The 27,780-nt window shown below is 45.0% G+C and overlaps 2 protein-coding genes across 10 annotated transcripts in view; both read right to left on the bottom strand.

Moving 5' to 3' along the window:
- LOC116974117 (serine/threonine-protein kinase Nek5-like) overlaps nucleotides 1-23,720 on the bottom strand; it is a 39,855-nt gene extending 16,135 nt beyond the window's left edge. For 4 of the 7 annotated variants that reach the window (XM_033022271.1, XM_033022266.1, XM_033022267.1 and 1 more), the window contains exons 1-14: nucleotides 23,643-23,705; nucleotides 21,093-21,233; nucleotides 19,293-19,389; nucleotides 16,617-16,714; nucleotides 14,954-15,037; nucleotides 13,758-13,828; nucleotides 11,587-11,673; nucleotides 7,938-7,992; nucleotides 6,846-7,046; nucleotides 6,510-6,594; nucleotides 4,720-4,844; nucleotides 3,299-3,483; nucleotides 2,370-2,448; nucleotides 2,172-2,282 (exon numbers count right to left, since the gene is read on the bottom strand). In XM_033022271.1, coding sequence (XP_032878162.1) covers nucleotides 2,172-2,282; nucleotides 2,370-2,448; nucleotides 3,299-3,483; nucleotides 4,720-4,844; nucleotides 6,510-6,594; nucleotides 6,846-7,046; nucleotides 7,938-7,992; nucleotides 11,587-11,673; nucleotides 13,758-13,828; nucleotides 14,954-15,037; nucleotides 16,617-16,714; nucleotides 19,293-19,389; nucleotides 21,093-21,209 — 1,395 coding nt within the window. In that variant the 5' untranslated portion in view covers nucleotides 21,210-21,233; nucleotides 23,643-23,705. Of the gene's footprint in view, nucleotides 1-2,171; nucleotides 2,283-2,369; nucleotides 2,449-3,298; nucleotides 3,484-4,719; nucleotides 4,845-6,509; nucleotides 6,595-6,845; nucleotides 7,047-7,937; nucleotides 7,993-11,586; nucleotides 11,674-13,757; nucleotides 13,829-14,953; nucleotides 15,038-16,616; nucleotides 16,715-19,292; nucleotides 19,415-21,092; nucleotides 21,234-23,642 lie in introns of those variants that run through there. The other 3 variants (XM_033022268.1, XM_033022270.1, XM_033022272.1) reach the window with 3 other exon arrangements.
- A 2,588-nt stretch (nucleotides 23,721-26,308) lies between these two features.
- nek3 (NIMA related kinase 3) overlaps nucleotides 26,309-27,780 on the bottom strand; it is a 31,897-nt gene continuing 30,425 nt past the window's right edge. For all 3 annotated transcript variants that reach the window (XM_033022273.1, XM_033022274.1, XM_033022276.1), the window contains 2 exons: nucleotides 27,619-27,745; nucleotides 26,309-26,461 (listed from right to left, as the gene is read on the bottom strand). In XM_033022273.1, the coding sequence (XP_032878164.1) occupies nucleotides 26,392-26,461; nucleotides 27,619-27,745 (197 nt within the window). In that variant the 3' untranslated portion in view covers nucleotides 26,309-26,391. The remainder of the gene's footprint in view (nucleotides 26,462-27,618; nucleotides 27,746-27,780) is intronic.

The following is a 27,780-nucleotide window of genomic DNA, read 5'->3' as shown; positions in this document are numbered from 1 at the left end:
CGCTGACTTTAACATCACGGAGGCCTGGGATCTTTCGCCGAGGTCGCCAATGTTGGTGCTCCACCCAGCTCGGCCTGTGGACTTCGGGAGCCACGGTCTCTGGTAGGAAGCGGCCGATTCAGACAATCCAAACCGCTGGGAGTGTTCGTTCAACGCCAGATTACCATCATCCGGTAAGAGGGCCTGAAACATCGGGCCATCTGTAGCGGGGACTGCGGAGGCCTCGAATAGGCCCCGACCACGGGTGAACATGAGGAACAGGACTGAACTTTGTGCCCTTCCCTCACAGTAGGAAATGTTGATTCCGTTGTGGGGGATGTTTTATGTTAAATTCTATAGTGTTTATCTTATTCTATAGTGTTGTGTTTATCTTATTTGTGTGCTGCATGGTAACTCAAATTTCACTGCACCAATTGGTGTGTGACAATAAATGTCCTTTGTCCATTATGACTGAATTCCAGTTTGTTCAAAAAGTTTAGTTAGCATGCACGAGGGTGGTTCTTTGGTTAGGACAGGAACAACATCTGACTAGTAGAGCCATGGAGATACAACATGGAACAGGCCATTCAGCCTATCGAGGCCAAATTGGTCAGATGGGATTATATTCTCCACTTTATCCCCACCACGCCCCACCATCTACACACCGGGGACAATTTACAGCAACCAACTAAGTTACCAACCCGCAAGTTATTGAAATATAGGAGGAAACTGGTCCTCCCAAACAGTCACAGGGATAACAGTCTCTTGCACGGAGTAGGGGAACCGAGGACCAGAGGACATAGGTTCAAGGTGAAGGGCAAAAGATTTAATAGGAATCCAAGGGGTAACTTTTTCACACAAAGGGTGGTGGGTGTATGGAACAAGCTGCCAGAGGAGGTAGTTGAGGCTGGGACTATCCCATCATGGAAGAAACAGTTAGACAGGTACATGTATAGAACAGGTTTAGAGGGTTATGGACCAAGCGCAGGCAAGTGGGACTAGTGCAGCTGGGACATTGTTGGCCGGTGTGAGCAAGTTGGGCCAAAGGGCCTGCTTCCACACTGTATGACTGTGTAACTTGCAAATTCCACGCAGACAGCAGCAGAGGTCAGGAATTAACCAAGCTCGCTGGAGCTGAGAGGCAGAGGCTCGATATCAGCTGTGTCTGTGACGCCCTGAAGTGTTCAGTTCAAATTATCACTGTGATCCAAGTCAGAATAAACAGGTTCAACAAGATGCCATGCCATTTATGTTATTTTCATTTAATTGTTGAGGATACTTGTAATGTTCAATTATCTCACTTGGACATCAATGAAGGATGTGTAATTACTGTATAGTTCTCTGTTTCACTGGGCCATTGTAGGATATAAATTTATAGGATCTCATAATGATCTCACTTTAAACAAAAGTTTAAAAGTCTGGTCTCGACCCGAAACGTCACCTATTCCTTCGCTCCATAGATGCTGCCTCACCCGCTGAGTTTCTCCAGCATTTTTGTCTACCTTTACTTTAAACAAAGCTTTGGGATTGTGGATTAAAACTATTTAATGCCTCGTGCTCCACACAAATCTACAGTTAATTGTATCATAGATACCACAACGTTTAAGAAACATTTTGACAGGTACATGGATAGGATAGGTTTAGAAGGAAATGGGCTAAACACAGGCAGGAGTCTACGGTAGATGGGGCATGTTGTTTGGAGTGGGCAAGTTGGACTGAAGGGCTTATTTCCACACTATAACTATGACTCTGCATGCAGATAGGAACGGTTTAGATGGCAAATGGGGCTAGCCCAATATGCCAACTTGCTTGGCATTGTCAAGATGGGCCGAAGGGCCTGTTTCTGTGCTGTACAGCTCTGATTCTATAGATAGACACAAAATGTTGGAGTAATTCAGTGGGACATGCAGCATCGCTGGTGAGAAGGAATCAGTGACGTTCCGGGTCAAGACCCTACACTCTATGACTATAAATGTTTTACAATACAAACTGGTTTCCGACTAAATGGTCCACCCTAATTAATTTTGATTGGGGCATGATCCAGCAAGTTTCAGAACATAGCTCAAATACATTGACAAGCCGATCCTTTCCACTTTGAGCTGACTACTGCTGAGCCTGTAAACACCATCCATGACACGGCACTACATGCACCATTGAGAAGGGAATATGCTGCAGCATCTCCGGTGGTTTACCTCATCGTCTGCTCCTTTCCTCTGTCCTTGCCTCTCAAGTTGGTGCCCGGCCGGTGAGTCTGGATACCATACTCGATGAGCAGCGGGGTCTGACGATGCTGGACGTATACCCTGTAACACAAGGTCACAAAACCCCTTTCAATACAACACAGAAACAAGACAGCCCCAATAAGATCAATTTCTACAGCAGTGACTAACCAATTGTTTCTCCACTTTCATCTTATACTGTTGTGCTTCCAGCTTCCTTTGGATGTATTCTTCGTGGGCTGCCCGATGCCTGAAACAACACAGTGACATTTGTGAAAGTCTGTCTGTCTATCTGATTTACATTGCTATAGTTACTTCTCTCAACCTCAATAAAATTATATTACTTTCATTTCGCAATGAACCAAATGATAATCTGAAAGACGTTGGTGAGGCCACACTTGGAATATTGTGATCGGTTTTGATCAACCTGCTAACGGAAAGATGCTTTTATGCTGGAAAGAGTGGAGAGAAAAGTGAAGGGTGTCGCCAGGACTCGAGGGCCTGAGTTATAGGGATAGGTTGGGCAAGTGAGTTTATTGTCATGTGTCCCTGTATAGGACAATGAAATTCTTGCTTTGCTTAAGCACACAGAAAATAGTAGGCATTTACTACAAAACAGATAAATGTGTCCATATACCATGATATAAATATATACACACATGAATAAATAAACTGGTAAAGTGCAAATAACAGAAAGTGGACTTTATTCCTTGGAGCACAGGGGGATGAAGGGTGATCTTATATAGGTGTATACCAGCATGAAGGGGACAGACTTTTACCTAGTGCAGTGGACTCATGAACCAGAGAATCAAGGTTTAAGAGGGGAAAGATTTAGTAGAAACCCAAGAGACAAACTTTCATGCAGAGGAGTTACAAGGAGACTTCTCATTTGTGGCCTGTTCCTGTTGGAAAAAATATTTGTGGTCTGCTCATTCAACATTTAGTCAGAAGTGACCATGAGGGCAGTTGTTAGCAGACCACTGTTCTTAGTTGACTTCTGAGAAAACGGCAAAACGTGATTTTAAAATGCAATGTTATCTTTTTGTTCAAAGTGTTTGATTTTTTACAGATATAGTTGGTAAAGAATAGAGCCAATGTACCATTGGACTGGATCATGATTCGCTCTCTGCCTGTAGTCTTCAATTAAGTGGTTGAACTGGGGCGCTGGTGAAGCTAAGTGGTCTTTATTTCCCCTCTCTAAGTAATCCAGATAACCGTGGTAGTGCCCGTACCGTCCATCTACCTGCGGAGACCGCGGCTTCACAGGTGAGCGATTGTCTAATTGCTGCGGAGATAGGTTACAAAGTTATTTTACTGATTTATTTTTAACAATAATTGTATCCCAACTTCAAAACTTAAAAGCCCAGTCCCACTGTATGAGTTCATTCAAGAGCTCTCCCGAGTTTAAAAAAAAATCAAACTCGTGGTAAGCACGCTGAATGAACGTAGCGGGTACGTCGGAGCTCGGGGACGTCTCTTAGCGGCTCGTAACGCTAACGGCAGGTACTCGGGAAATGTGGTAAGCTCGGGAAGACTCGTGAAGATTTTTCAACATGTTGAAAAATGTCCACGAGAGCCCCGAGTACCTGCGGGCGGCCATTACCATTAATCTCCGAGTTCGAATCAGGGCAAACCCGGGAGAACTCTTGAATGAACTCGTACAGTGGGACAGATGAGCTTTAACTTGAAATTAAATAAAGCAATAAATATTTTTTATCAAAATCCCTCCCATACAGGGGTGGGGAACGATAAGGTTGGAGGCTTTGTGGAGGGCAGACAGCCAGAGGTGGTAAAATCAGTGAAAGTCTGGGAGATGATGGCCTGCTGCTCATCTGTGGGGTCATGGTCCAGGGGTAAGTAGTTGGAGGTGTCCGAGAGCTGGCACCCTGCCTCAGCTCGGTAGAGGTCAGCCTACCAGACTACCATGGCACCTCCCTTGTCGGCGGGTTTGACAATAATGTTGGGATTGTTGCAAAGTGAGTGGAGGGGCCAGAGGTTAGAGTAGGTAAGGGGAGTATAAAATGTAAGATGGTTAATGCCCCGCCGGTAGGCAAAATTCTTGAGTAACTCAGCGGCATCTCTCGAGAACATGGATAGATGAAGTTTTGGGTCAGAAACTGTTTTCACACTGAAAGTAGAGGGGGGAGGGGGAGGGGGGGGGGCTGATTTAACTGAGTAGGATAACAGGCTGGAGTTTGGGCACACCTGCTTCAACTCCTTAAAACATATAACACAGATCGGAACAGCACAAGAACAGGCATTTTGGCCCATAATGTCAATGCCGACCAGATGCCAAGTTAAATTAATATCCCCTGCCTTCATGTGATCTATATCCCTCCATTCCCTGCATATCCATATGTCTGTCTAAATGCCTCTTAAACACCACAAATGTATCTGCCTCCACCACCACCCCTGGCAGCACGTTCCAGACACTCACTACCAGTGTGTGAAAACACTTGCCCCCGCACAAGTTTAAATCCTTAGCTTTCATGTGAATATAAACAGACTCTTTTCACTGTACCTTGACATTTGGCTTGTTGACCACTCCCAATGGCTTCCACCCACAACGTGCTGGAACCAGTTTCTTATTTACACGTTGCCTTACTGGGTCCTTCACCTCACATTTAGCTCTCTGCATCTTCAGGGCTTGAAGGCAATGACATTAACATGCACAGTGACTAACATAATTAGCAACTGATATATTTCCAAACTCTTTGCAGTAAATTTCACTACACCAGCCCTTACAAAATGTTGCATAACAGCTTCCATAAGAGTCAAGATTGTTTAATTAATGAAATTCTTACTTGCAGCATAACAGGTCTGTAAATACAGTACTCATAGATAAAACAATGAACAAAAAAAAAATGTTTTTAATCCCAATGCAGTAACCTAACAGTATTAATCTGCAATCATTTTTGAATACCTTTAAAGTTTTGATGTTATACGCTGGTATATAGTTGTGTAAAAGTGCATGGTTACTGTTAGCAACTCCTGGGTTGCATGTGGTCACCTGCAGGTTATAGAGAAGTCTCAGAGAGGGAGTTCCTTGCAACCGTGCAGCTGCATTCTCCAGTGGCCAAAGGGGAAGAGGGAGGTCACACTTGGGAAACAGAGATTGTATTCGCCATAATCCAAAAGCAAAATGTACACCAAGCGACTTGGCAACTGAAGACATAATTAATACAAGTAATTTTTTTATACAGTTTTGTTAAATGAATGGCAATCATAATTGGAAATCTGCGAATGTGATATCACTGTTTGATGCTACCACACAGTGTCAGAATACACCATCACAGCCTCCTTCATCTCCACCACCCACCCCTCTCCATCTACCCAATCCAATGAATTCTTACGGGGAAAGACACATAGTGCTGGAGTACCTCCGCGGGTCGGGCAACATTTCTGGAGAACATGGATAGGTAACATTTCGGGTCTGGACCCTTCTTCGGATTCTCTGTCTAAAGAAGTGTTGGCCCCAAAATATCATCTATCCATGTTCTCCAGAGATGCTGCCTGACCCGCTGAGTTAAGCCCCCATCCCACTTACATGTCCATGGCACGCTAATTACGCGACCTCGTGGTCGCGTTGAGGCGCGACGGTCTTGCGAAGATTGCGCGCGACTTCATGCGCCCGCACAGCCGTCTGGAGCGCGTGACGTCATTTGAGGATGGACACAAAATGCAGGAGTAACTCAGCGGGACCGGCAGCATCTCTGGAGAGAAGGAATGGGTGATTTCGTGTCGAGATCCTTCTTCTGTCTGAAAGAAGGTTCTTGACCCGAAACGTCATCCATTCCTTCTCTCCAGAGATTCTGCCGGTCCCGCTGAGTTACTCCAGCATTTTGTGTCTATCTTCAATTTTCTTGGCCCCGCTCTGGGAGTAGAAGTGGGGGTGGATCCGAACCGCAACGACCGTGAGCCCCAGGCCGACTTCGGCGATCGTTTGCCTGCTTCTGCTGCTGTTGGAGGTGAGACGTTGCGTCGCGCCAGGGTCTTGGGCCTGTCCCACTTTGGCCGTCAGTTACGCAACAGGCCGGTGGCGCGTGATGATTCCGTCCGCTACAAAATTTCGGAGCGCCGCGCGATATCGCGCACAACTACATACCCCTCCGCGCTTCTAAGTGGGACCGGCCCCGCGTGGCCATACGATGCCCGTGCGCCTCACGCGACGATGAGGTTGTGTAATTTGCGTGCCAAGGACACGTAAGTGGGACAGGGCCTTTACTCCAGCATTTTGTGCTGTATTTTGTAAACCAGCATCTGAAACACTGGAGCTCATTTTGATTAGTAATAAAAGAAGCAATGCTCTACCTGGCCTTGGGACAGCTTTAGCAGCTCTAGGTGATGGTGCCTTCCTTCTGTGAATGACCGTGTGGCTAAATTCTTCCTTTAACAGCTGGAATTTTGTGGTTAGAAACAGACAAACAGAGAGGATATTGTTTATTTTTCAGACAGGAAGTATGACCAAAATCTTGAAGGAACAAGATTCCATTCAATACCACTTTATCTTCCCTCTTGTTATGATCAACTCTTTCGGTTTTTTTAAGCAGTTTCAAGAATATTTTATTGTTGTCTGTCCCAAAAGGGAATAATTACATTTTCACTTGCAGCAGCACTTAAATAAAATGTAATGGAACTAAATCTTACCTCAGGGCTTAGGTATCTTCCTATACGCTTTTCTAAGAATCGCTTTTTTAATATAGAATTGATGGACGGTCGATCACGGGAATTAACTTTAAACAGCTGAGCCAACAGGATCTTCATGTCGTAGGTGTATCCGGGATGTATCGGAGCATAGTGGCCCCTGCAGATCTTCACCACTAACTGATGCAAATTATTGCCCTCAAACTGGGGGAAAAAACATTTGCTGAGATCTTTCTCTCATAAAACATGATGAACATCATACAAGTAATCTCATTCTGCTCAGCCTTAATGCATTGTTACATGTGTTCATCCTTGACTCAATTCTACTTTTAATCTTGCTTTTATCCCAACACTAGACACCACAGTTTATCCAGAAATATAAATAAAGGTTTTAGTGATATACAGATATACCAAAATTATTTGCTCGCAAATTTGGGGAACTCAAAATCATTGAGTGGGAGGGACACAGAGTCATATGGCACAGAAACAGGCCATTCAGCTGAACTCATCCATGCTGACCAAGATTCCCCATCCACACTAGTCACACCTGCCCGCATTTGGCCCATATCCCTCTAAAGCTTTCCTATCCAAATGTTGTTATAGTATCTGCCTCAATTGTCTCTTTCGGCAGCTCATTCTACAGTATATACCCAGAAATACATGTGTGGAAAAAGTCGTCCCTCAAGTTCCTAATGAATAATGCAATGCATTGGTGTGGGAATCAGAGAGAGGCAGCCATGCACTGCAGTTAGCTGCTAAAATCATTTGGCTCTGGGCCAAAATAGGAGATCAAAATAGCACAATCTTTTTTTTTAAAGTTCATTCATAGGTTCTGGATATCACAAGAAAATGTAGCATTTACTGAGACGATACTTAATTCTCTTAGGAAGGTGATAGTGAATCCTCTTCTCAAAGTATGAGGCCAGACAGACAAGATATTACAACGGTACTATTAGGCAGTGTTTCTAGATTTCGGTGTGCAACTATATTCAGCTTGTACATTCTGGGAGATTATTTAATTAGCTACCTTCGGAGAGAATCACTGAAATATAGATTTGTACGTTTGCTATTAATGCTAAGGATTGCAATACTTACCGGATGACACAGAGTGGATAACTCATACAGGACACATCCAAGAGACCAAATATCACTATAAAATCAAAAATAATTTCACAGGCTGTCAAACAACTTTTAATGAAGATTGTACTGAAGCGTAAATATACGAGTTCTGATTGTGCCAATTCACTACAAAATAATTCAGTCTAGTTGTAATATGATTCAAATATTATATTTTTTATGGACAGAGTGGTGGGGGGGGAGAGGAGGCACAAAGAGTACTGCTAATGACCTTACGACTCCGATGCTGTCTGTGTGGAGTTTGCACGTTGTCCCTGTGACTGCATGAGTTCCCAGCGGTGCTCTGGTTTCCTCCCACATCCCAAAATATGCGGGTTGGTAGTTTAGTTAGCCACGGTAAATTACTCTAGTTGTGCAGGTGAGTGGTAGAATTTGTGGGAAGTTATGGGAATGTGAAGAAAATACGAGATCGGCATTGGCCTGGACACGCTTGGTTCTGGAGGTTGGCAGCAGGCATCTCTCCCATTACCACCCTCTCTGGGAATGTGATTACACCTCAGCTTTACTCCACATTGCAGTAAAGATTACAACTCCCATCCCCAACCCACCTGCTTGTGCCCATACGCTGGCCCACAGGCCCCTCAGAGCTAAGATGTTAAGGGCCTGTCCCACGAACATGCGACTCCATGCGGCAAGCGCGACCTAAAGGGCCGGTCCCACCAGCATGCGCCTGCATGCGGCAAGCGCGACCTAACATGGTTGCTTGAGCCGTACGGCCCCGCGGGGCCAGTCCCACTTCGATCGCCGGAGCCGTATGGAGTTATGCGGAGCTGGTCCCGACATCACGCAGGGCTCCGAAAAACTGACCGTGTTCAAAAATTCCACGCGGTAACGGCCTGCCGGCCCGCAGCCGCCTCGACGCCGTACGTCACGGGCGAACTTCCCGCGGACTTCGCTCGAACTTCATGTCACTCACTCGACCTCCGCGCGGCCCCCGCTTCTGGTTTGGTCGCGCTTGCCGCATACAGGTGCATGCTGGTGGGACCGGCCCTTTAGGTCGCGCTTGCCGCATGGAGTCGCATGCTCGTGGGACAGGCCCTTTAATCATGTGTTGTGAAAGCTCATGGAAGCTGGTATCACTGTGGGCTCCCTGCCATTCTCACAGATAGGGTTGCCAACTAACCCTTATTAACCGGGACATCCCGTTTATAGGGCTAAATTGGTTTGTCCCATACGGGACCGTCCTTGTCCCGTATTTGACTGCTATTGCTTGGGTCAAGGGGACTGTCGGATCAGAACGCCGCGTCCTGCCCCGCCTCACCCGTCCCGACGTAGTGCAGCCCATGGAGTGCAGCAGCAGAGCTTCGCTTACCACCGACACCACCACCTCTCCTTCTCATGGCCGATCATCGGTTCATGGGTTGGATGGGGTGCTGGACTTTGCGTGCAGCAGAACACAAAGCTCAGCCGGTGGGCCAGCTGAGGAGTTTTAAGGAGGTGCAAAGTCTGGCGCCCGGGCCAAAACTTCTCAGCTGGCCCGCCGGCTGGGCTTTGTGTGCAGTCCAGCGCCCGGGCCAACTCATCATTCACCCAGCCATGGCCGAGTCGCTCAACGAATTGCCGTCGGGAATCTGTCCCTTATTTTGACCTTTTGTCCCCTATTTAGGAGTGAGAAAATTGGCAACCCTAACTCACAGAGCTGACCAGTTTCATCTATTGTCAAAGTCATCTCCTTGTTTTCTGTGTGGTTTTCAGACAAGTTTTATTTTTAGATTTTAGTTTAGTTTATTGTCATGTGCACTGAGGTATAGTTAAAAGCTTTTTTGTTACACGCTTTTCAGTCAGCAGGAAGGCTATATATGTGAACGGCCTCACTGTAGTCATGTATAATTGATCTACGGATTATCTACACCTGCTCCCATATCTTAATTCTGGAGTAGTTCCTGAGGATTGGCGGGTAGCAAACGTAACCCCACTTTTTAAGAAGGGAGGGAGAGAGAAAACGGGGAATTACAGACCAGTTAGTCTAACGTCGGTAGTGGGGAAACTGCTAGAGTCAGTTATTAAAGATGGGATAGCAGCACATTTGGAAAGTGGTGAAATCATTGGACAAAGTCAGCATGGATTTACGAAAGGTAAATCATGTCTGACGAATCTTATAGAATTTTTCGAGGATGTAACTAGTAGCGTGGATAGGGGAGAACCAGTGGATGTGGTGTATCTGGACTTCCAGAAGGCTTTCGACAAGGTCCCACATAAGAGATTAGTATACAAACTTAAAGCACACGGCATTGGGGGTTCAGTATTGATGTGGATAGAGAACTGGCTGGCAAACAGGAAGCAAAGAGTAGGAGTAAACGGGTCCTTTTCACAATGGCGGGCAGTGACTAGTGGGGTACCGCAAGGCTCAGTGCTGGGACCCCAGCTATTTACAATATATATTAATGATCTGGATGAGGGAATTGAAGGCAATATCTCCAAGTTTGCGGATGACACTAAGCTGGGGAGCAGTGTTAGCTGTGAGGAGGATGCTAGGAGACTGCAAGGTGACTTGGATAGGCTGGGTGAGTGGGCAAATGTTTGGCAGATGCAGTATAATGTGGATAAATGTGAGGTTATCCATTTTGGTGGCAAAAACAGGAAAGCAGACTATTATCTAAATGGTGGCCGATTAGGAAAGGGGGAGATGCAGCGAGACCTGGGTGTCATGGTACACCAGTCATTGAAAGTAGGCATGCAGGTGCAGCAGGCAGTGAAGAAAGCGAATGGTATGTTAGCTTTCATAGCAAAAGGATTTGAGTATAGGAGCAGGGAGGTTCTACTGCAGTTGTACAGGATCTTGGTGAGACCACACCTGGAGTATTGCGTACAGTTTTGGTCTCCAAATCTGAGGAAGGACATTATTGCCATAGAGGGAGTGCAGAGAAGGTTCACCAGACTGATTCCTGGGATGTCAGGACTGTCTTATGAAGAAAGATTTGATAGACTTGGTTTGTACTCTCTAGAATTTAGGAGATTGAGAGGGGATCTTATAGAAACTTACAAAATTCTTAAGGGATTGGACAGGCTAGATGCAGGAAGATTGTTCCCGATGTTGGGGAGGTCCAGGACAAGGGGTCACAGCTTAAGGATAAGGGGGAAATCCTTTAAAACCGAGATGAGAAAAACTTTTTTCACACAGAGAGTGATGAATCTCTGGAACTCTCTGCCACAGAGGGTAGTTGAGGCCAGTTCATTGGCTATATTTAAGAGGGAGTTAGATGTGGCCCTTGTGGCTAAAGGGATCAGAGGGTATGGAGAGAAGGCGGGTACGGGATATTGAGTTGGATGATCAGCCATGATCATATTGAATGGCGGTGCAGGCTCGAAGGGCCGAATGGCCTACTCCTGCACCTAATTTCTATGTTTCTATGTTAATTTTAGGTTTAATTTAATTTTCTTGGCCTGACCTAGTCTTCTCTCCAGCCTATAATTGATTACACTTCCAACAGCACAGAGAGCGGTGAACTGCAGTCACTTTTTGTCCCTCTTCATAGACTAGATTTAAATGAATGTCTGAGTGAAATATTAACCGTAGAATGGTCGTTTGTCAGTTGTACGTAAGATCAAAGTAATGCCGACAGCATGTTGTCGGTATCATTTCACAGGGCAAATGAAAAATACTTGCGTTTTATTATTATATGGTCGATTCTCACATATTTCAGGAGATAAATAGTATGGTGTTCCGATGCACGTATGTGCTAACTCCATAGTACTGCAAGAACATAAAAGCAACCAAAATAAGAAACACCAGCAACACAATTATACATTGCATACATCTTGATACTTCTGAACCACTTTGAGCTGCATTTTGGAATATCATACTTCAATTTAGGTGTGTAAAATCATGAGGAGAACAGATGCGGTGAATACTCAGGTTTTTTCCCCCAGGGTAACTGAATCAGGAACGAGTGGACTTGGATTTAAGGTGAACAGGAAAAGATTAAATAGGAACCTGACGGGCAACTCTTTCCACACAGAAAGTGGTGGGTATATGGAATGAACTGCCATAGGAAGTAGTTGAGGCAGGTACAATAACAACATATAAAATACATTTGACAGGTACATGAATAGGATAAGCTCAGAGGGATATGGGCCAAACGCGTTCGCGGGCAGGTGGGACTAGTGTAGGTGGGGCATCTTGGTTAGCATGAACGAGTTGGACTAACGGGCCAGTTTCTGTGCTGTATGACTCTAAAGGACCTGTCCCACTGTACGAGGTAATTCAAGAGCTCTCCTGAGTTTAAAAAAAAATCAAACTCGTGGTAAGCACGTAGAATGTACGTAGCGGGTACGTCAGAGCTCGGGACGTCTCTTAGCTGCTCGTAACGCTAACGGCAGGTACTCGGGAAACTCGGTAAGCTCGTGAAGACTCGTGAAGATTTTTCAACATGGTGAAAAATGCCCACGCGAGCCCAGAGTACCTACGAGCGGCTATTACCGTAATTCTCCGAGTTCGAATCAGGGGAAACTCGGGAGAACTCTTGAATTAGCATGTACAGTGGGACAGGCCCTTTACTTTACAAATTTAATTTAGCTTCAATATTTTCTTCCATTCATCAAAATGAAACCGAAATGATCATCCTATATACCTTTAAGGAATCAAGATCCTGCAATGAGGTTTGAATTTGAGACTGTTGCTACATTTTTCCATGATGTTAAGCAAAATATGCCATTTTTAAATGTGAAATGTAGTTCTCATGCTAATGGTTGTCATGGCATCGAGAAATCGAGGAGACTTACATAAGCACTGCATTTGTTGTTTGAAAGAACACTTGTTCTGAGCCTGAAGAAGGGTTCTTACCCGAATCATTGTTTGCCCATTCCCTCCACAGATGCTGCCTGACCCGCTGAGTTGCACCAGCACTGGGTTTTGTGCTTGTTCTTTGCTCCTGATTCTCTGCTTTTGCCTATTACAGTACGTTCCATGCCCGCAGCCCTACTCTACTCCTATACAACCATTTGTGGAAACAACTGCCATCATCTTGTCTGGCAATATTCGGAATGAAATGAATTTACCTCATTGGTTTTCTAGCTTCTGTCTGAAGAAAGGTCTCAACGCGAAACGTCACCTATTCCTTCTATCTTCGGTATAAACCAGAACGTGCAGTTCCTTCCACATACAACTACTGGTTATTGACTCATAGAATCAGCGCGGTACAGCACGGCAGCTTCGACCCACCTTGTCCATGCCAGCCATGTTGGCATACTGGGCTAGTCCCACCTGCCCTTGTTTGGCCCATATCCCTTCCTATCCATATATCTGTCCAAATGACTTTTAAAAGTTGTAATTGTATCCACTTCTATAGCTTCCCTTGGCAGCTGATTCCAGATACGTACTATGATCTGAGTGAAAAAGTTGCCCCTGAGGTCCCTCTTAAATCTCTACCCTCTCACCTTAAGTCTGTGCCCTCTACTTTTAGAATCCTCTGCCCTGGCGGAAAAAATACTGTGAGCGTTCACTTTATCCGTGCCCCTCATGATCTTGTACACCTCAATAAGGTCACCCCACAGCCTCCTACCCTTCAAAGAAAAAAGTCCCAGCCTATCCAACCATTCCCTGTAACTCAAGCCCGCAGGTAACATCCTGGTGAATCTCTCCTGAAAGACCCATTCATCAGAGGGAATAGTCTTTCTCTATCTCCATCAAAACCTCACTCCATTATCTCTTCACATACTTGATTTAAATGGTTTAACCTCCCCTCATAACTGAAGCCCCTGGTATATCTCAGAATGCACAGGTCTGGACTACCATCACATTATTTGTATTAGAAACCTGTAATATTAAAAACAACTTACTTGTTCAACATGCGTGCAATTCCAAAGTCTCCAAGTTTTGCCGTATTTCCATTGTTACAAAGAAAAATGTTCTAAGAATAAAAATATAATTTAATTATTTTCATAAAATATCCCTGAGCTATGCTCCAAAGAAAAAAATCCCAGCCTCTCCAACCTCAAGGCCACAAGCCCAGGTAACATCCTGGTGGATCTCGTGCACCTTTTTTACAACCTAATGACATCCTTCCTGTAGTTGTTTCAATTATCACAATTAGAATTATAGGGACTGATTCAGTAGTAACTTTTCAAATATATTTAATCCTGATATATAATTTGACAGGTCCAGTTTAGTTTAGTTCATTGTTGTCACATGTACCAAGGCATAGTGAAAAGCTTTTGTGGCATGCTACCCAGTCATAGAAAAGACTACATAAATATAAATCATGAGGGGAATAGATAGGGTGAATGCCCATTCTTTTACCCAGAGTAGGGGAATCAAGAACTAGAGGACATAGGATGCAGGTGAGAGGGCAATGCTTTAAAGGGAACCTGATGGGCAATGTTTTCACACAGAGGGTGATGGAAATGTGGAATGAGCTGTCAGAGGAGGTAGTTGAAGCAGGTGCTATAAAATAATTCAAAAGACATTTAAAAGACATTAGGCAAAAGGTATAGAAGTGTTAAAATGCACACCTCCAGATTAAGGGACACAGTTTCTTCCCATCTGTTATTAGGTCACTGAACCATCCTACCAAAAACTAGAGAGCAGTCCTCGGACTATCTTTGATTGGACTTTACTGGACTTGATCTTGAATTAAACGTTATTCACATTATTCCCTTTATCATGTATCTGTACATTGTGGATGGCTCAATTGGAATCATGTATTGTCTTTTCGCTAACTGGTTAGCATGCCATAAAAGCTTTTCAAGATATCTCGGTACACGTGACAATAAATTAAACTCAAACTCAAACATTTGGATATGTACACGGACAGGTATGATTGGAGGGATATGAGCCAAACACAAGCAGGTGGGACTATGGGGCATCTTAGTCGGCATAGGCAAGTTGGGTCCAAGGGCCTGTATGGCTCTATAAAACATTTAAAAGTAAAATCATCCAGGAAAAAAAAGGTATAAAAGTGCCGTTAAGCTTCAAAGGAATTTGATCTCACCTGGTCACTATTATTTTATTTCACCTTTTACCCGTTGAACTTTACCTGTGCCTTGATGTCCCGGTGTAGCACCTTCCGGTCATGAATGTGCTTCAGTCCTAGACAGATTTGTACAAACCAATCTAAAATCTGGAAAACAAAATAGGGAAACACCGGTTATATAGTTTTGACATTTAAAACACGAGAACATTTAATTGTGGAAAAAACAATAAATGTAACATTTACGTACGCAAAAAAAACTGTAGATGCTGACATTTTGAGAAAAACACAAAGTACTGGAGGAACAGCAGGTCGGGCAGCATCTTGGAGGGAATGGTGATACGTTGTTGCTGTTCTGCAGATTGATTGAGTAGGAGGGAGAAAGCGGGAAATGAGAGGGTGAGGGTAGGACATCGCCAGGCAAGTGATAGGTGGATGCAGGTGAGGCGGGGTGATTGGGAGATGGGTGGAGTAAGTGAGGAAGGCTGGAGGTGAAAAGGAGATAAAGGGTGTCAGATACAGTAAGGAGGAGAGGAGTGAAATGTAAAGCCGGACGGAGCGACGTGGGTTGAAGGAGGGGAAACATGGGGGGGTCTTCAAGCCCTCTGATTCTGAAGAGAGTTCATTGTCATGTGTCCCTGATAGGACAATGAAATTCTTGCTTTGCTTTAACACACCAGAACATAGTAGACACGAATACTGAACGGATCAGTGTGTCCATATACCATTGTATAAATATATAAACACATGAATAAATAAACTGATAAAGTGCAAATAAACAGATTATGGGCTATTAATGTTCAGAGTTTTGTCCGAGCCGAGTTTAATGGCTATGGGGAAGTAGCTATTCCTGAACCTGGTTGTTGCAGTCTTCAGGCTCCTGTACCTTCTACCTGAAGGTAGTGGGGAGATGAGTGTATGGCCAGGATGGTGTGGGTCCTTGATGTTGCTGTCAGCCTTTTTGAGGCAGCGGCTGTGATATATCCCCTCGATGGACGGGAGGTCAGAGCCGATGATGGACTGGGCAGTGTTTACTACTTTTTGTAGTCTTTTCCGCTCCAGGGCGCTCAAGTTTCCGAACCAAGCCATGATGCAACCAGTCAGCATGCTCTCTACTATGCACCTGTAGAAGTTAGAGAGAGTCTTCCTTGACAAACCGACTCTCCGTATGCCTTGGTCTTTGAGCTTGCAAGCACAGCACCTGCCCTCCTCTTAAAATTGGGTTACTAATTCCCACCCACAATCACCTGAACATGACAATGCCAGACATCAAAAGAAGACAATGTACATGAAATGATTCAGCGGGTTAGGCAGCATCAGTGGAGACACAGAGAGAGCGCTAATCTTACAAGTCAGTGAGCCGTTGTCAGAATTGGAAAATACCCGAGCACACTTGGGTGCTTGAACACATGTCCAGCCCAGATCTGTTCCACCCTGATCTGTCATCTCATCATCATAGAATCATACAGCATGGAAACATCCCCTTTGGCCCAACTTGCCCATGCTGAACAACTGGTCCCACCTGCCTGCGTTTGGCCCACTTGGTTTTGCCCTAAGCCTTTCCTATCCATGTACCTGTCCAGGTGTCTTTGTGTACTCTGTACATGTACTTTGATGTGCTCATGATCACACTTCACAGATCATTTAGTGACGTCCATCTTTCCGTGTCCCACATCCCACCTTCCATCTCACATCCACCTTCCAAACCAAGTGCATATTCAGTCCCTACCTGCTCCTCGTCAAAGCGAACACCATGCTGCATGTTGACTCTTTGCATCAGGTCACCACCATCACAGTATTCCATTACTATGTACAGATTTTGTCTCTCTGCAAATGAGGTACAAATTATTACATAAGATAGACACAAAAATCTGGAGTAATTCAGCAGGACAGGCAGAATCTCTGGACAGGAGGAATGGGTGACGTTTCGGGTCGAGGTCTTTCTTCAGTCTGCTTAGCGATAAGGAAAACGAGAGATATGGACAATGATGTCGAGAGATAAAGAACAATGAATGAAACATATGAGAAAAAGTAACGATGATATAGAAACAGGCCATTGTTAGCTGTTCGTTGGGTGAAAACGAGAAGCTAGTGTGACTTGGGTGGGGGTGGGATAGAGAGAGAAAGAATGCCGGGGTTACTTGAAGGTAAATAAATCAATATCATACCACTGAGCTGTAAGCTGCCCAAGCGAAATATGCGATTTTGTTTCCTCCAACATTATTACTTTTGTAAATGATGCCTGTGGTGCCTTTAAAGGCTAGTTCTTTAACCAACATTATCTTTAAATGAAGTTTGAGAAAGTATTTAAAAAATAAAATCTTTCAGCCATCAAACAAGTGATGATGGAAGCCGACTTTAATTTTGTGCTGTGCTAACCAAGCGGGGGATCCAGCACGAGTTGGAAACTCACTGACCAGACAATTTGGAAAAGTGAGGCACATTGTGTTCAGTTTGGTCACCCTGTCATAGGAAGGATGTTGTTTCGCTGGAAAGAGTGCAGAGAAGATGTATGAGAATGTTACAAGACTTGAGGGCCTGAGCAAGTGAGGGAGGTTGGGCAGGCTAGGACTGTGTTCCTTGGAGCAGGAGGATGAGGAGTGATCTTATAGGCTGTATAAAATCATGCAGGAAATAGATACGGTGAATGCACAGTCTTTTACCCAGAGGGGAATCAAGAACCAGAGGACAGAGGTTTAACGTGAGAGGGGAAATATTTATTGGTAACCCGAGGGGCAAAATTTCCCACACAGAGGGTGGTGGGAAAATGGAATGACTTGGCAGAGGAGGTAGCTGAGGTAGGTACTATAACAACAATTAAGGGACATTTGGACAGGTACATGGATAGGAAGGTTTAGAGAGATATGGGCCATACACGGGCCAATTGGACATGGGGCATCTTGCTTGGCATTGGCAAGTTGGTCAAAGGGCCTGTTTCGGTGCTGGATGACTCCATAAGCCATTAATACACTGTCCTGTGCACGGCTGCCCAGCCAGCAGCTGTCTGTCTCTTCGTCTTTTTATTTTTTATCTTAGTTAGTTAAGTGTTTTGTTTGGAGGTCTAGACTTTTTTTATGTGGGGGGTGGGGGGGGGGGAGGAAGGGGGAAACTACCTTTCAGGGTCCCTACCTGGTCGGAGAGGCAGCTTTTCTCCGGGCTGCAGCTTCGACCCGTCCTCGCGGCCTACCAGCGGGCCTGGAGCGGCGTTTCCTGTCGGGGACCGCCCAGAACCTCGGCTTCGGCGGCGGCACAGCGCTAGAGCGCTATCGCGGAGCGGGCGATGCCTTGCCTGGGTCGCCGCGCTGGAGCTCCGGTGAGCTGAGACCGCCGGGTAAAACATCGCGGAGCTGCGGGACTGTGGAGCGACCAGCTGCGGGCGGCGGCACTGAACTTAACATCGGGAGCCTGGGATCTCTAGATGAGATCGCCAGTTGTGGAGCTCCAACCGGCGCGGCCTTGTTGGCTTCGGAAGCCGCGGCCTCCAGTGCGTAAGCGGCCGTTCCAGGGTTCCCAGGCCGCTGGAAGGACTCTCCCGACGCCGGAGCAACATCACCCGGCGAGAACGCCCAGGAACATCGGGCCTCCGTGGAGGCAACTGTGGAGGCCTCAATAGGCCCGACTATGGGTGAACTGGGGTTGGGGACTGGACTTTGTGCCTTCCCTCATGGTGAGAGCCATTGTGGGGGGATGTTCTATGTGTTTAAGACTCTCATTGGTGTTATGTCTGTATTCTTTTTTTGTGTGCTGCAAAATGGCAAAAAGCATTTCACTTCACTACACCTGGGTGTATGTGAATGTGACTAATAAAATACCTTTGATACCTTTAGGCAGAAGTGGTGACTGGGATCCAGATAATGGGGCAGCCCACCAGAGGTAGATCTTATAGTATGGATGGAACTTATGGGGATCAGCAACTTGGGAGATCCAAACTTTCCTTGGATTGATCAAGAAAGTATTCCAACTCCTTCTGGACCCACCAAAGAAGCTGTTTGCTGTTAGGTATTTAGATCTCACCGTCTCCTGATGCACAGCATCAGTCACAATGGACTATAAACTAAGATTATGGAGACACATAAGACTGCAGATGCTGGAAGAACTTAGCTAGTCAGGCAGCATCGCTTATCATGCATCTATAGACGGTAAATGGCTCGATTGTAATCATGTATTGTCTTTCTACTGACTGGTTAGCATGCAACAAAAGCTTTTTACTGTACCTCGGTACATGTGACAATAAACTAAACTAAAGCATCTGTGAAGGGAATGAACACACAACATTTCAGGTTGGGAACTTTCATCAAACCTATGCTCTCTGTGTTCCTGATTCCCCTAACCTGGGTGAAGGGCTCTGTGCATTCACTCTATCTATTTCCATCATGATTTTATAAACGTAAGAAAAATTGTTTACCTTCAAATGAATCCACAAATGTTACAATGTTGGGGTGTTTCATTTTTTCCAGGAGAGTCACTTCTTTAAAGGAAGCCTCCTTTTCTTTCTGGCGCATCTGAAAGTAGAAGGAGGCAAGCAAACTGACAATGTGTTAGATCTCAAAAGTGAAAATGGTGAAAGTACTCAGAGCTCATGAAGAGGGAACAATAGTTAACATTTCAGGTCAAGAACCAAACAATAGGAATTCCTTGTAGCATATTTACTGACATTGACAAGGCACTGGGCTGAGAGAGGGGGCAGGTTGGTTTTGTCTTTGTCTTTGTCTGTGAGAGTGCTGTTTCTACACTACTCCCACTTTCCCTTCTCACATCCCAAACATCTCCCACACATATAGAAACAAGGAACTGAAGATGTGGATTATAAAAAAGGTGCAGTAATTCAGCAGGTCAGGCAGCATCTCTGAAGAGCATGGATAGGCGACGTTTCGGGTTGGGATCTTCTCCAACCACCCTAGATTCTCCTGCCATCCACTTGTACTCAGGAACATTTACAGTGGAAGCTTCATGTGCAGTTTAACTGGACAATCCCAACTTTCCAACCCTCTTCTCCACAGATCCTCATAATAACAAATGTCAATCATAAAAAGGATGCTGGGGAACCTAAACAGTGAAAGCGCGGGAGGGAGGGGATGGCTAATCATCATGGTAAACCACATGGAGCAGATTCCTGCTGGTATTGTCCATGAAATTAGAGAAGCTTAGGTGTGTTGGAGAGATTTAAAAAAACACAAAGTAATTCATTTGACTATCTTTTCACTTGGACTATCTTTAATCGGACTTTGTTGGACTTTATCTTGCACTGAAAATTATTTCCTTTGACATAGAAACATAGAAAATAGGTGCAGGAGTGGACCATTTGGCCCTTCGAGCCAGCACCGCCATTCAACATGATCATGGCTGATCATACAAAATCAGTACCCCGTTCTGGCTTTTTCCCCATATCCCTTGATTCCATTAGCCCTAAGAGCTAAATCTAACCCTCTCTTGAAAACCTGTGAATTCCCTGCCTTCTGTGGCAGAGAATTCCACAGATTCACAACTCTCTGGGTGGAAACGTTTTTCCTCATCTCAGTCCTAAATGGCCTACCCCTTATTCTTAAACTGTGACCGCTGGTTCTGGACTCCCCAAACATCGGGAATATTTTTCCTGCATCTAGCCTGTCCAATCCCTTAAGAATGTTATATGTTTCTATAAGAATCCCTCTCATCCTTCTAAATTCCAGTGAATACAAGCCCAGTCAACCGATTCTTTCATCATATGTCAGTCCCGGCAATTAACCTGGTGAACCTACACTGCACTCCCTCAATAGCAAGAATGTCCTTCATGTATCTGTACGCTGTGGATGGCTCGATTGTAATCATGTATTGTCTTTCTGCAGACTGGATAGCACGCAACAAAAGCTTTTCACTGTACTTCGGTACACGTGGCAATAAACTAAACTAAACTAATTCAAGGAGCATCTGAACAGAACCTGGATAGATGACATGTCGGGTCTGGGCCCTTCTTCAGAGAAGATGAAGTTAGGTAAGGGCTAGGAGATAATCAGGAAGACTGGGGAGACAAACCGGGAAGCAGAATTGAAAATGGAGAAGTTGCTGAAATAAATTGTAGGTACCATTTTAACATGTTTAACTAGTTAGGTAATTATTGCAAATGCAAATCAAAAATTAGCTACAGAACCTTATTTTTCGAAATGTACAAAAGCTATTTTCATAGAGGTTTCAGAGGAGAGTCGATTTATATCAAATGCAGGCTCACCTTTGCAGTTTTAATCTCTTTTATCACAACCTGTGTGCTGTGACCTTTGTCTTTAACCAAGAAAGCTTTTCCAAATGCTCCTTTACCAATCTGCCTGATTACGTCATATTTATCCATTGTGTTAGATAATCTGTCGCAAACCTAAAATAGAAAATACAGTTTTCTACTTATGAACTTAAAGGTAATTTGTATTGTGGGCTTTACATTAGTAGAAAAGCCACAATTGTCAAAATTAACACAAAATGTCAAGAGTGTTTAATTGTCATATATAACAACAATAGAACAATTAAGTTCTTACTTGCTGCAATTGCTTACTTGCCCGTAAGCTCAATTCGCAGAGATGAATGTACACTAATCAATAATACAATAAATTATCAATAATACTTGGTAACTTTAAACCACAACTGGTTTGTAGTGCAACTAAAAGCACACCCGTGGAAGATCATAGTTGCTGAGGTTAGTGTTGCGTAGTGCCGTAAAGCTTGGTTCCTACATAGTCAAAAGTTGAATTTAGGTAGGCAGTATTAGGCTACTTTTATGAAACATTATTATATCACTCAGCTTTTCCTGAGGTATTGTACAATTCTAAAAATTACTATGATAATGTCATGAAGTTAACAGTCTCCCCAGATAAACATTCATGAATTTCCAACCTATATTTGAATCCCTAACTAAAGATAACCTAAGAACAAAGATCCTAAGGAGAAACAAGGAACTGTGGATACTGGTTTACAAAAAAAAGACACAAAGTGCTGGAGTAACTCAGCGGGTCAGGCAGCATCTCTGGAGAACCTTCTTTAGACTGACCCTACATTTTGTTTTTCGAATCATAGAGCCATGAAGCATAAAAGCAGGCTCTCCATCCTACCACATCTCTGATGATAACTAGGCACCTATTTACACTAATCCAATTGCCTCTCTCACATCCCCAATAATTCCTCCCCCTCCAAATAATCCTTCCCCATCCAGTCTTGGTTCTCCTGCCACCTCTGTACATATGGGGAATTTTACAGTGGCCAAATAATTTGACAACCCATACATTTCTGAGAGCTTGGAGGAAACTAGAGCACCTGAATGAAACCTATGTGGTCACAGAGAGAACATACAAACTCCATAGAGGCAGCACCCAATGTCATCATTGAATCCCAGTCTCTGGAACTGTGTGAGGCAGTAGTATTAACAAGAACATTTTTGGCAACAGTCATTTTTAAACTCCTTCAGCCATTCCTTGGATCACTGGCCCAGTTGATTAAGATCCTGCGGTAAACTTGGGTAACATTCTTCACTGTCCACTATACCACCAAATATAGTGACATCTGCAAACTTACTGACCACGCTACCTATGTTGACATCCAAATTGTTAACATAAATAATGGACCAAGCACCTATCCCTGTGGTACACCACTTATTACAGGCCGAGAGTCTAAAATACATCTTCTACCATCACCCTCTGCCTCCTTCCTTCAAGCCAATTCTGCATCCAATTATCTAGCTCACCCTGGATCCAGTGTGATCTAACCTTCCAGACCAGCCTACCATGAGGAACCTTGGCAAAGGATTTGTGATATATTTTAGCTTAGTGCCGTTTCAAAAGCAGTCAACCTTAAACGATCCTGTGCTTCAGATAGAGTGGAGAGGGCGAGAGAGAGGAGAGGGAGAGATATGGCAGGGGGAGGGGGACAGAGATAAAGTGGAGGTGGAGAGAGTGACAGACAGAGATGGAGAGACGGAGAGAGTGGAAAAAGAAATGGGGGGCAGGCAGGGGAGCAGAGTGACAGTGAGTGTAGGGAGAGAGAGGGAGGGCGTGGAGAGAGAGCCAGAAACACAGATAGCGAGAGAGAGTGGAGGGAGACAGAGAGATGGAGACAGAGAAAGACAAACAGGGACAGAGAGAGAGAGGGTACACAAAAATGCTGGAGAAACTCAGCGGGTGCAGCAGCATCTAAGGAGCGAAGGAAATAGGCGACGTTTCGGGCCGAACCCCTTCTTCAGACTCACCTTCGATCTTCCAGCATCTGCAGTTCCTTCTTGAACACAGAGAGAGAGTGTGTGGAGGAAGGAAGTGCAGGTTTATACCGAAGTTGGACAAGGACACAGGATGGTTGATGTTTCGGGTCGGGACCCTTCTTCAGAGTGGAGACAGAGAGGAACGAGGGAGGATCAATTTACAATCTGATGGGCGGACTGGGTCAGTTTATGTGTAGGAAAGAACTGCAGATGCTGGTTTAAACCGAAGATGGACACAAAATGCTGGATTAACTCAGCGGGACAGGCAGCATCTCTGGAGAGAAGGAATGGGTGACATTTCGGGTCGAGACCCTTCTTCAGTCTGAAGAAACGCCCCCCATTCCTTCTCTACAGAGATGCTGCCCGTCCCGCTGAGTTACTCCAGCATTTCGTGTCTATCTGGGTCAGTTTATAGCTGGTTGCCATGACGACAGCCACAGTCAGGGCGGCCGTGCTTCCCGCCGTGTCCCTCCCCTTCCCCACCCCTCCCCTCCCCTCCCCTCCCTCTCCCCCTCTCCTCCATTCCCCATCACCTCACCTGACCTGACCTGACCTGGTCCCCGCCACCGGGCCCAGATGCAGCTCCAGCCGTCGGTCGGTGGGTCGGTGAGGGCCCGGCCGGGGCTCCGCGCGGGGCATCCTGGATCTTGTAGTCCCTACTACCATGGCAACCGATGCCTCCCGCTCACATCCAACTACAGCCCCCGGCGTGCACCGCGGCCCGCACCGGCACCTGCCGCCGCCCTCGGCCAATCAGACAGCGCAGCTTCAGCCCATCAGCCCAGACTATCTCCCACCTCCACACGTGCTGACCGGCCTCATAAGGTCATAAGTGACCAGGATTTCGCCCCATCAAGTCTACTCCGCCATTCAATCATGGCTGATCCATCTCTCCTTCCTAACCCCATTCCCCTGCCTTCTCCCCATAACCTCCGACACCCGTACTAATCAAGAATCTATCTGTCCCTGCCTTAAAAATATCCACTGACTTGGCCTCCACAGCTTTCTGTGGCAAAGAATTCCACAGATTCACCACCCTTTGGCTAAAGAAATTTCTCATCCCCTTCCGAAAAGAACGTCCTTTAATTCTGAGACTATGACCTCTAGTCCTAGACTCTCTCACACTAGTGGACCTGTTGGATATCCTGGTATACAGTTCTCACACACGTTTAGAGGCCACTATAGATTATGAGGACAGGCAGAACCTTTCTCCTAGGATGGAAATATCAATGACTGGAAGGCATGGTGAGGGGGGAAAAACTTTAAAGAGATATACGGCAAGTTTTTACTACTGAGATGGCAGTGGGTGCCTGCAATGCGTTGCCGGGAGTGGAGGCAGATACGATATTGGTTTTCAAGAGACTTTTGGATAGGCACATTGTGCCTTTTGGATTGCACAAGTGCCTGTTCTTATGGTGTGGACAAAACATGCTGGAGAAACTCAACGGGTGAGGCAGAAGCTATGGAGCGAAGGAAATAGGCAACGTTTCGGGTTGAGACCCTTCTTATGGTGTAGTGTTTTATGCTTACATCCTCCTATCTTTATATCTACACTCTGACAGTTTCTGACACTCTTTTGTTTCCTTGTCACCCATCTGCCAATCTCCCCCACCACCTGCATCCACCCATCACTTGCCAGGCTTTGTCCTACCCCACCTCACTTTTCCAGCTTTCTCCCCCCCTACTTTATCAGGCTGAAGGTTCCCGACTAAAACATCGTCTGTCCATTCATCCACCAATGCCGCATGATCCGCTGACTTCCATCAGCACTTAGTATTCTGTTTGCATTGTCTTTACAGTTGCATAACCGTACTCTGCGATACAGACAACATCCAGCATGCATGCGAGCTGGTTTTGAATTTATTTGGTAGTATTTTAGTGGATCACAGCACATGTACACCTGGCTGACAACTATCCACAACTTTGTCACAGGTTTTTCAGCAAACATTGCTGAAATGCAACATCTTTTACAGATGCTTCTCTCTGCTTGCTCTCTGGGCATCTGTGAATAATACAATCACTAACAAGCTTCTTCAACCATATTGCGGCACTCTGATGCAGCGGTAGAGTTGCTACCTTACAGTGCTTGCAGCGTCGGAGAACGGTTCGATCCCGACTACGGGTGCTGTCTGTACAGAGTTTGTACGTTCTCCCCATGACCTGCGTGGGTTTTCTCCGAGATCTTCGGTTTCCTCCCACACTCCAAAGACATACATGTTTGTAGGATAATTGGCTTGGTAAATGTAGAAATTGTCCCTAGTATGTGTAGGATAATGTTAATATGCAGGGATCACTGGTCGGTGCAGACCTGGTGGGACGAAGGGCCTGTTTTCGCACTGTATGTCTAACCTAACCTAAACTATTGGAGTTCTCTCAGACTCCAACCCAAGTCCAAGTCATTAGATTTAATTAAGCATTACCTAGTTAAACATTTGAAGCAACCTTCACGTATCCATCCATCAGCATGGATTTGTAGGGATCAAGAAGCCTCCATGTGACAATGACTTCTCTCTTTGGTTTGATAATGTCCATGTGTTGTTAAACTTTCTCAAATCATAGGTTTTCTATTTGGTAGACAGGGTGTCCATTTTCATTGAAAGAAAGAGCTTGGATTAGTATTACAAAATGTGAATAACATTTAATACATTATCAATAAATCTTAAACCAGCAGAGCACTAACCAAAAGTAATCACCAGTGATCTAGTGCTTACTCCCACAGTAAAGTATTACCATGGTCTGGTGAACAGCTCCCATTAGTGGAGGATCGCTTGCAAATTGTGAAGCTAGAGGAAGGAATGTGGGTGGAAGGGGGAAGGGGTCTAGTTTAACAACTCGCAAATCCTCAATCCTTTTGTCACACATTGTCTTTTTATCTCTGACCTTTGTTCACCGCCTGCCTATCAACCACCCCCCATCTCACCTGCATTAATCTATTATCTTCCAGCCTTCATCCTATCTCTCTTCCTGTTTCTTTGCCCCACATCTACAATCAGTCTGAAGATGGGTCTCGCCCCAAAATGTCACCTATTCATGTTCTCCAGAGATGCTATCTGACCTGCTGAGTTACTCAAGAGTCAAGAGTGTTTTATTGTCATATGTCCCAGATAGGACTATGAAATTCTTGCTTGCTGCAGCACAACAGAATATGTAAACATAATACATAACGGGAGAAAAAAAGTTCAGTGTATATATATCAACATATATTTAAAAACCTGACAATCTACATCTGACGACCAAAACAATTCAAATGAAAATAAATTTAATTTGTAACATTGAGATCAATATCAGCACTTTAAAGAGTGTTCTCCAGCAACTTCTTAATTTCATCCACCCAGTCTGGTTCATCATCTTCCTCAAAGTCCCTGCAACAGAGAAACAGGCAGACACATTACACCAGCAAAGGACCATTTCTGGACCCATTTCATTCAGTCTTGGTCACGGTGGGAGTCGGGTAGACAATCCATCACGGGGATCGATCCCACTGGCTCCAGACAATCCTGGAGGTCAATGCACTCACAGGGATAAGGAAACCGAACAGTGCTGAGAATTTGAGTGTACAGTGTTAAGGCAGCAAGTTGCAGCAGTCACATATGTCTACTCCTCAAAGCCCCTGAAGCTCATCGACCATACTAATCGACCTTGGAGATGATATGGAGTATTGGGAAGAATGTGCACATTAATGGAACAAGGTTGAGTGGGAATGTGGGAGGGAGATAGTGAGAGGAATATTAAGAATGTTGGTCTGCAGATTGGGATTGAAATTGTTTTGAGGAATATTAAGAAACTTAATTAATTAGACAACCTAGAAGTGCCATTGAATTGGAGGGTTGTTTAAGAAGGAACTGCAGATGCTGGAAAAATCAAAAGTAGACAAAAAATGCTGGAGAAACTCAGCGGGTGAGGCAGCATCTATGGAGAAAAGGAGTAGGCCATGTTTCAGGTCGAGACCCTTCTTCAGTCTGAAGAAGATTCTCAATCCGAGACATCGCCCACTCCATTTCTCCATCGATGCTGCCTCACTCGCTGAGTTTCCCCAGCATTTTTTTTTTGTCTACATTGAATTTGAGGGAATTAGTTTAGAAATTGGAAGATGATTGTGACAAAAAGATATTGCTCTTGCTGGACGAGGTGGCAAGTGCATCTTTCTGGAGGGTCAATTGAATGGAGTTGATGATTTCCACCTCGGTAATTATTTTGCAATATTTGGACTACATTCAGTTGTCCAACAGGAAGAGTGGGTACAAATTAAACTCTTAGAAAACCCAACTGTATGTTGGAGTGTACCGTACATTGTGTTATAGGATTTGGAAATAAGCATCTCAATGAGATCGGGGTGGCTTCTGATGACAACCAGAGGACAGAGTTTGCACTTCAGCGCGGGCCCCTGCTCTACTTCATAAGACACCTTCCACACTACAAATGTTTATCCAGAAAGGTGGAAATGCTCTTGCCCACTGAGCCTTCTCAACGCAGTTGCTGAGGTTTTCTGCAGCATTGCCCGAATTATGTTTGATCTTACGTGTCTTCATCATCGGATCTGGGCTCGGATCTGTCTGGATCCAACTGGATAGTTTCCATTTCACCGTCGACATCATCAGCCTTTCCGGTGTCAGCTGAGAGTGGGCCCATGAGATAGGTTGCAGACACTGGAGGAACAAGCTTGGTTAGTCCGTTTAAACAT

Source organism: Amblyraja radiata, chromosome 6, assembly GCF_010909765.2.
Source record: "Amblyraja radiata isolate CabotCenter1 chromosome 6, sAmbRad1.1.pri, whole genome shotgun sequence".
Lineage (NCBI taxonomy): Eukaryota > Metazoa > Chordata > Chondrichthyes > Rajiformes > Rajidae > Amblyraja > Amblyraja radiata.
Note: the sequence above shows the minus strand (reverse complement) of the source record. Positions and strands in the feature narration are given on the sequence as shown.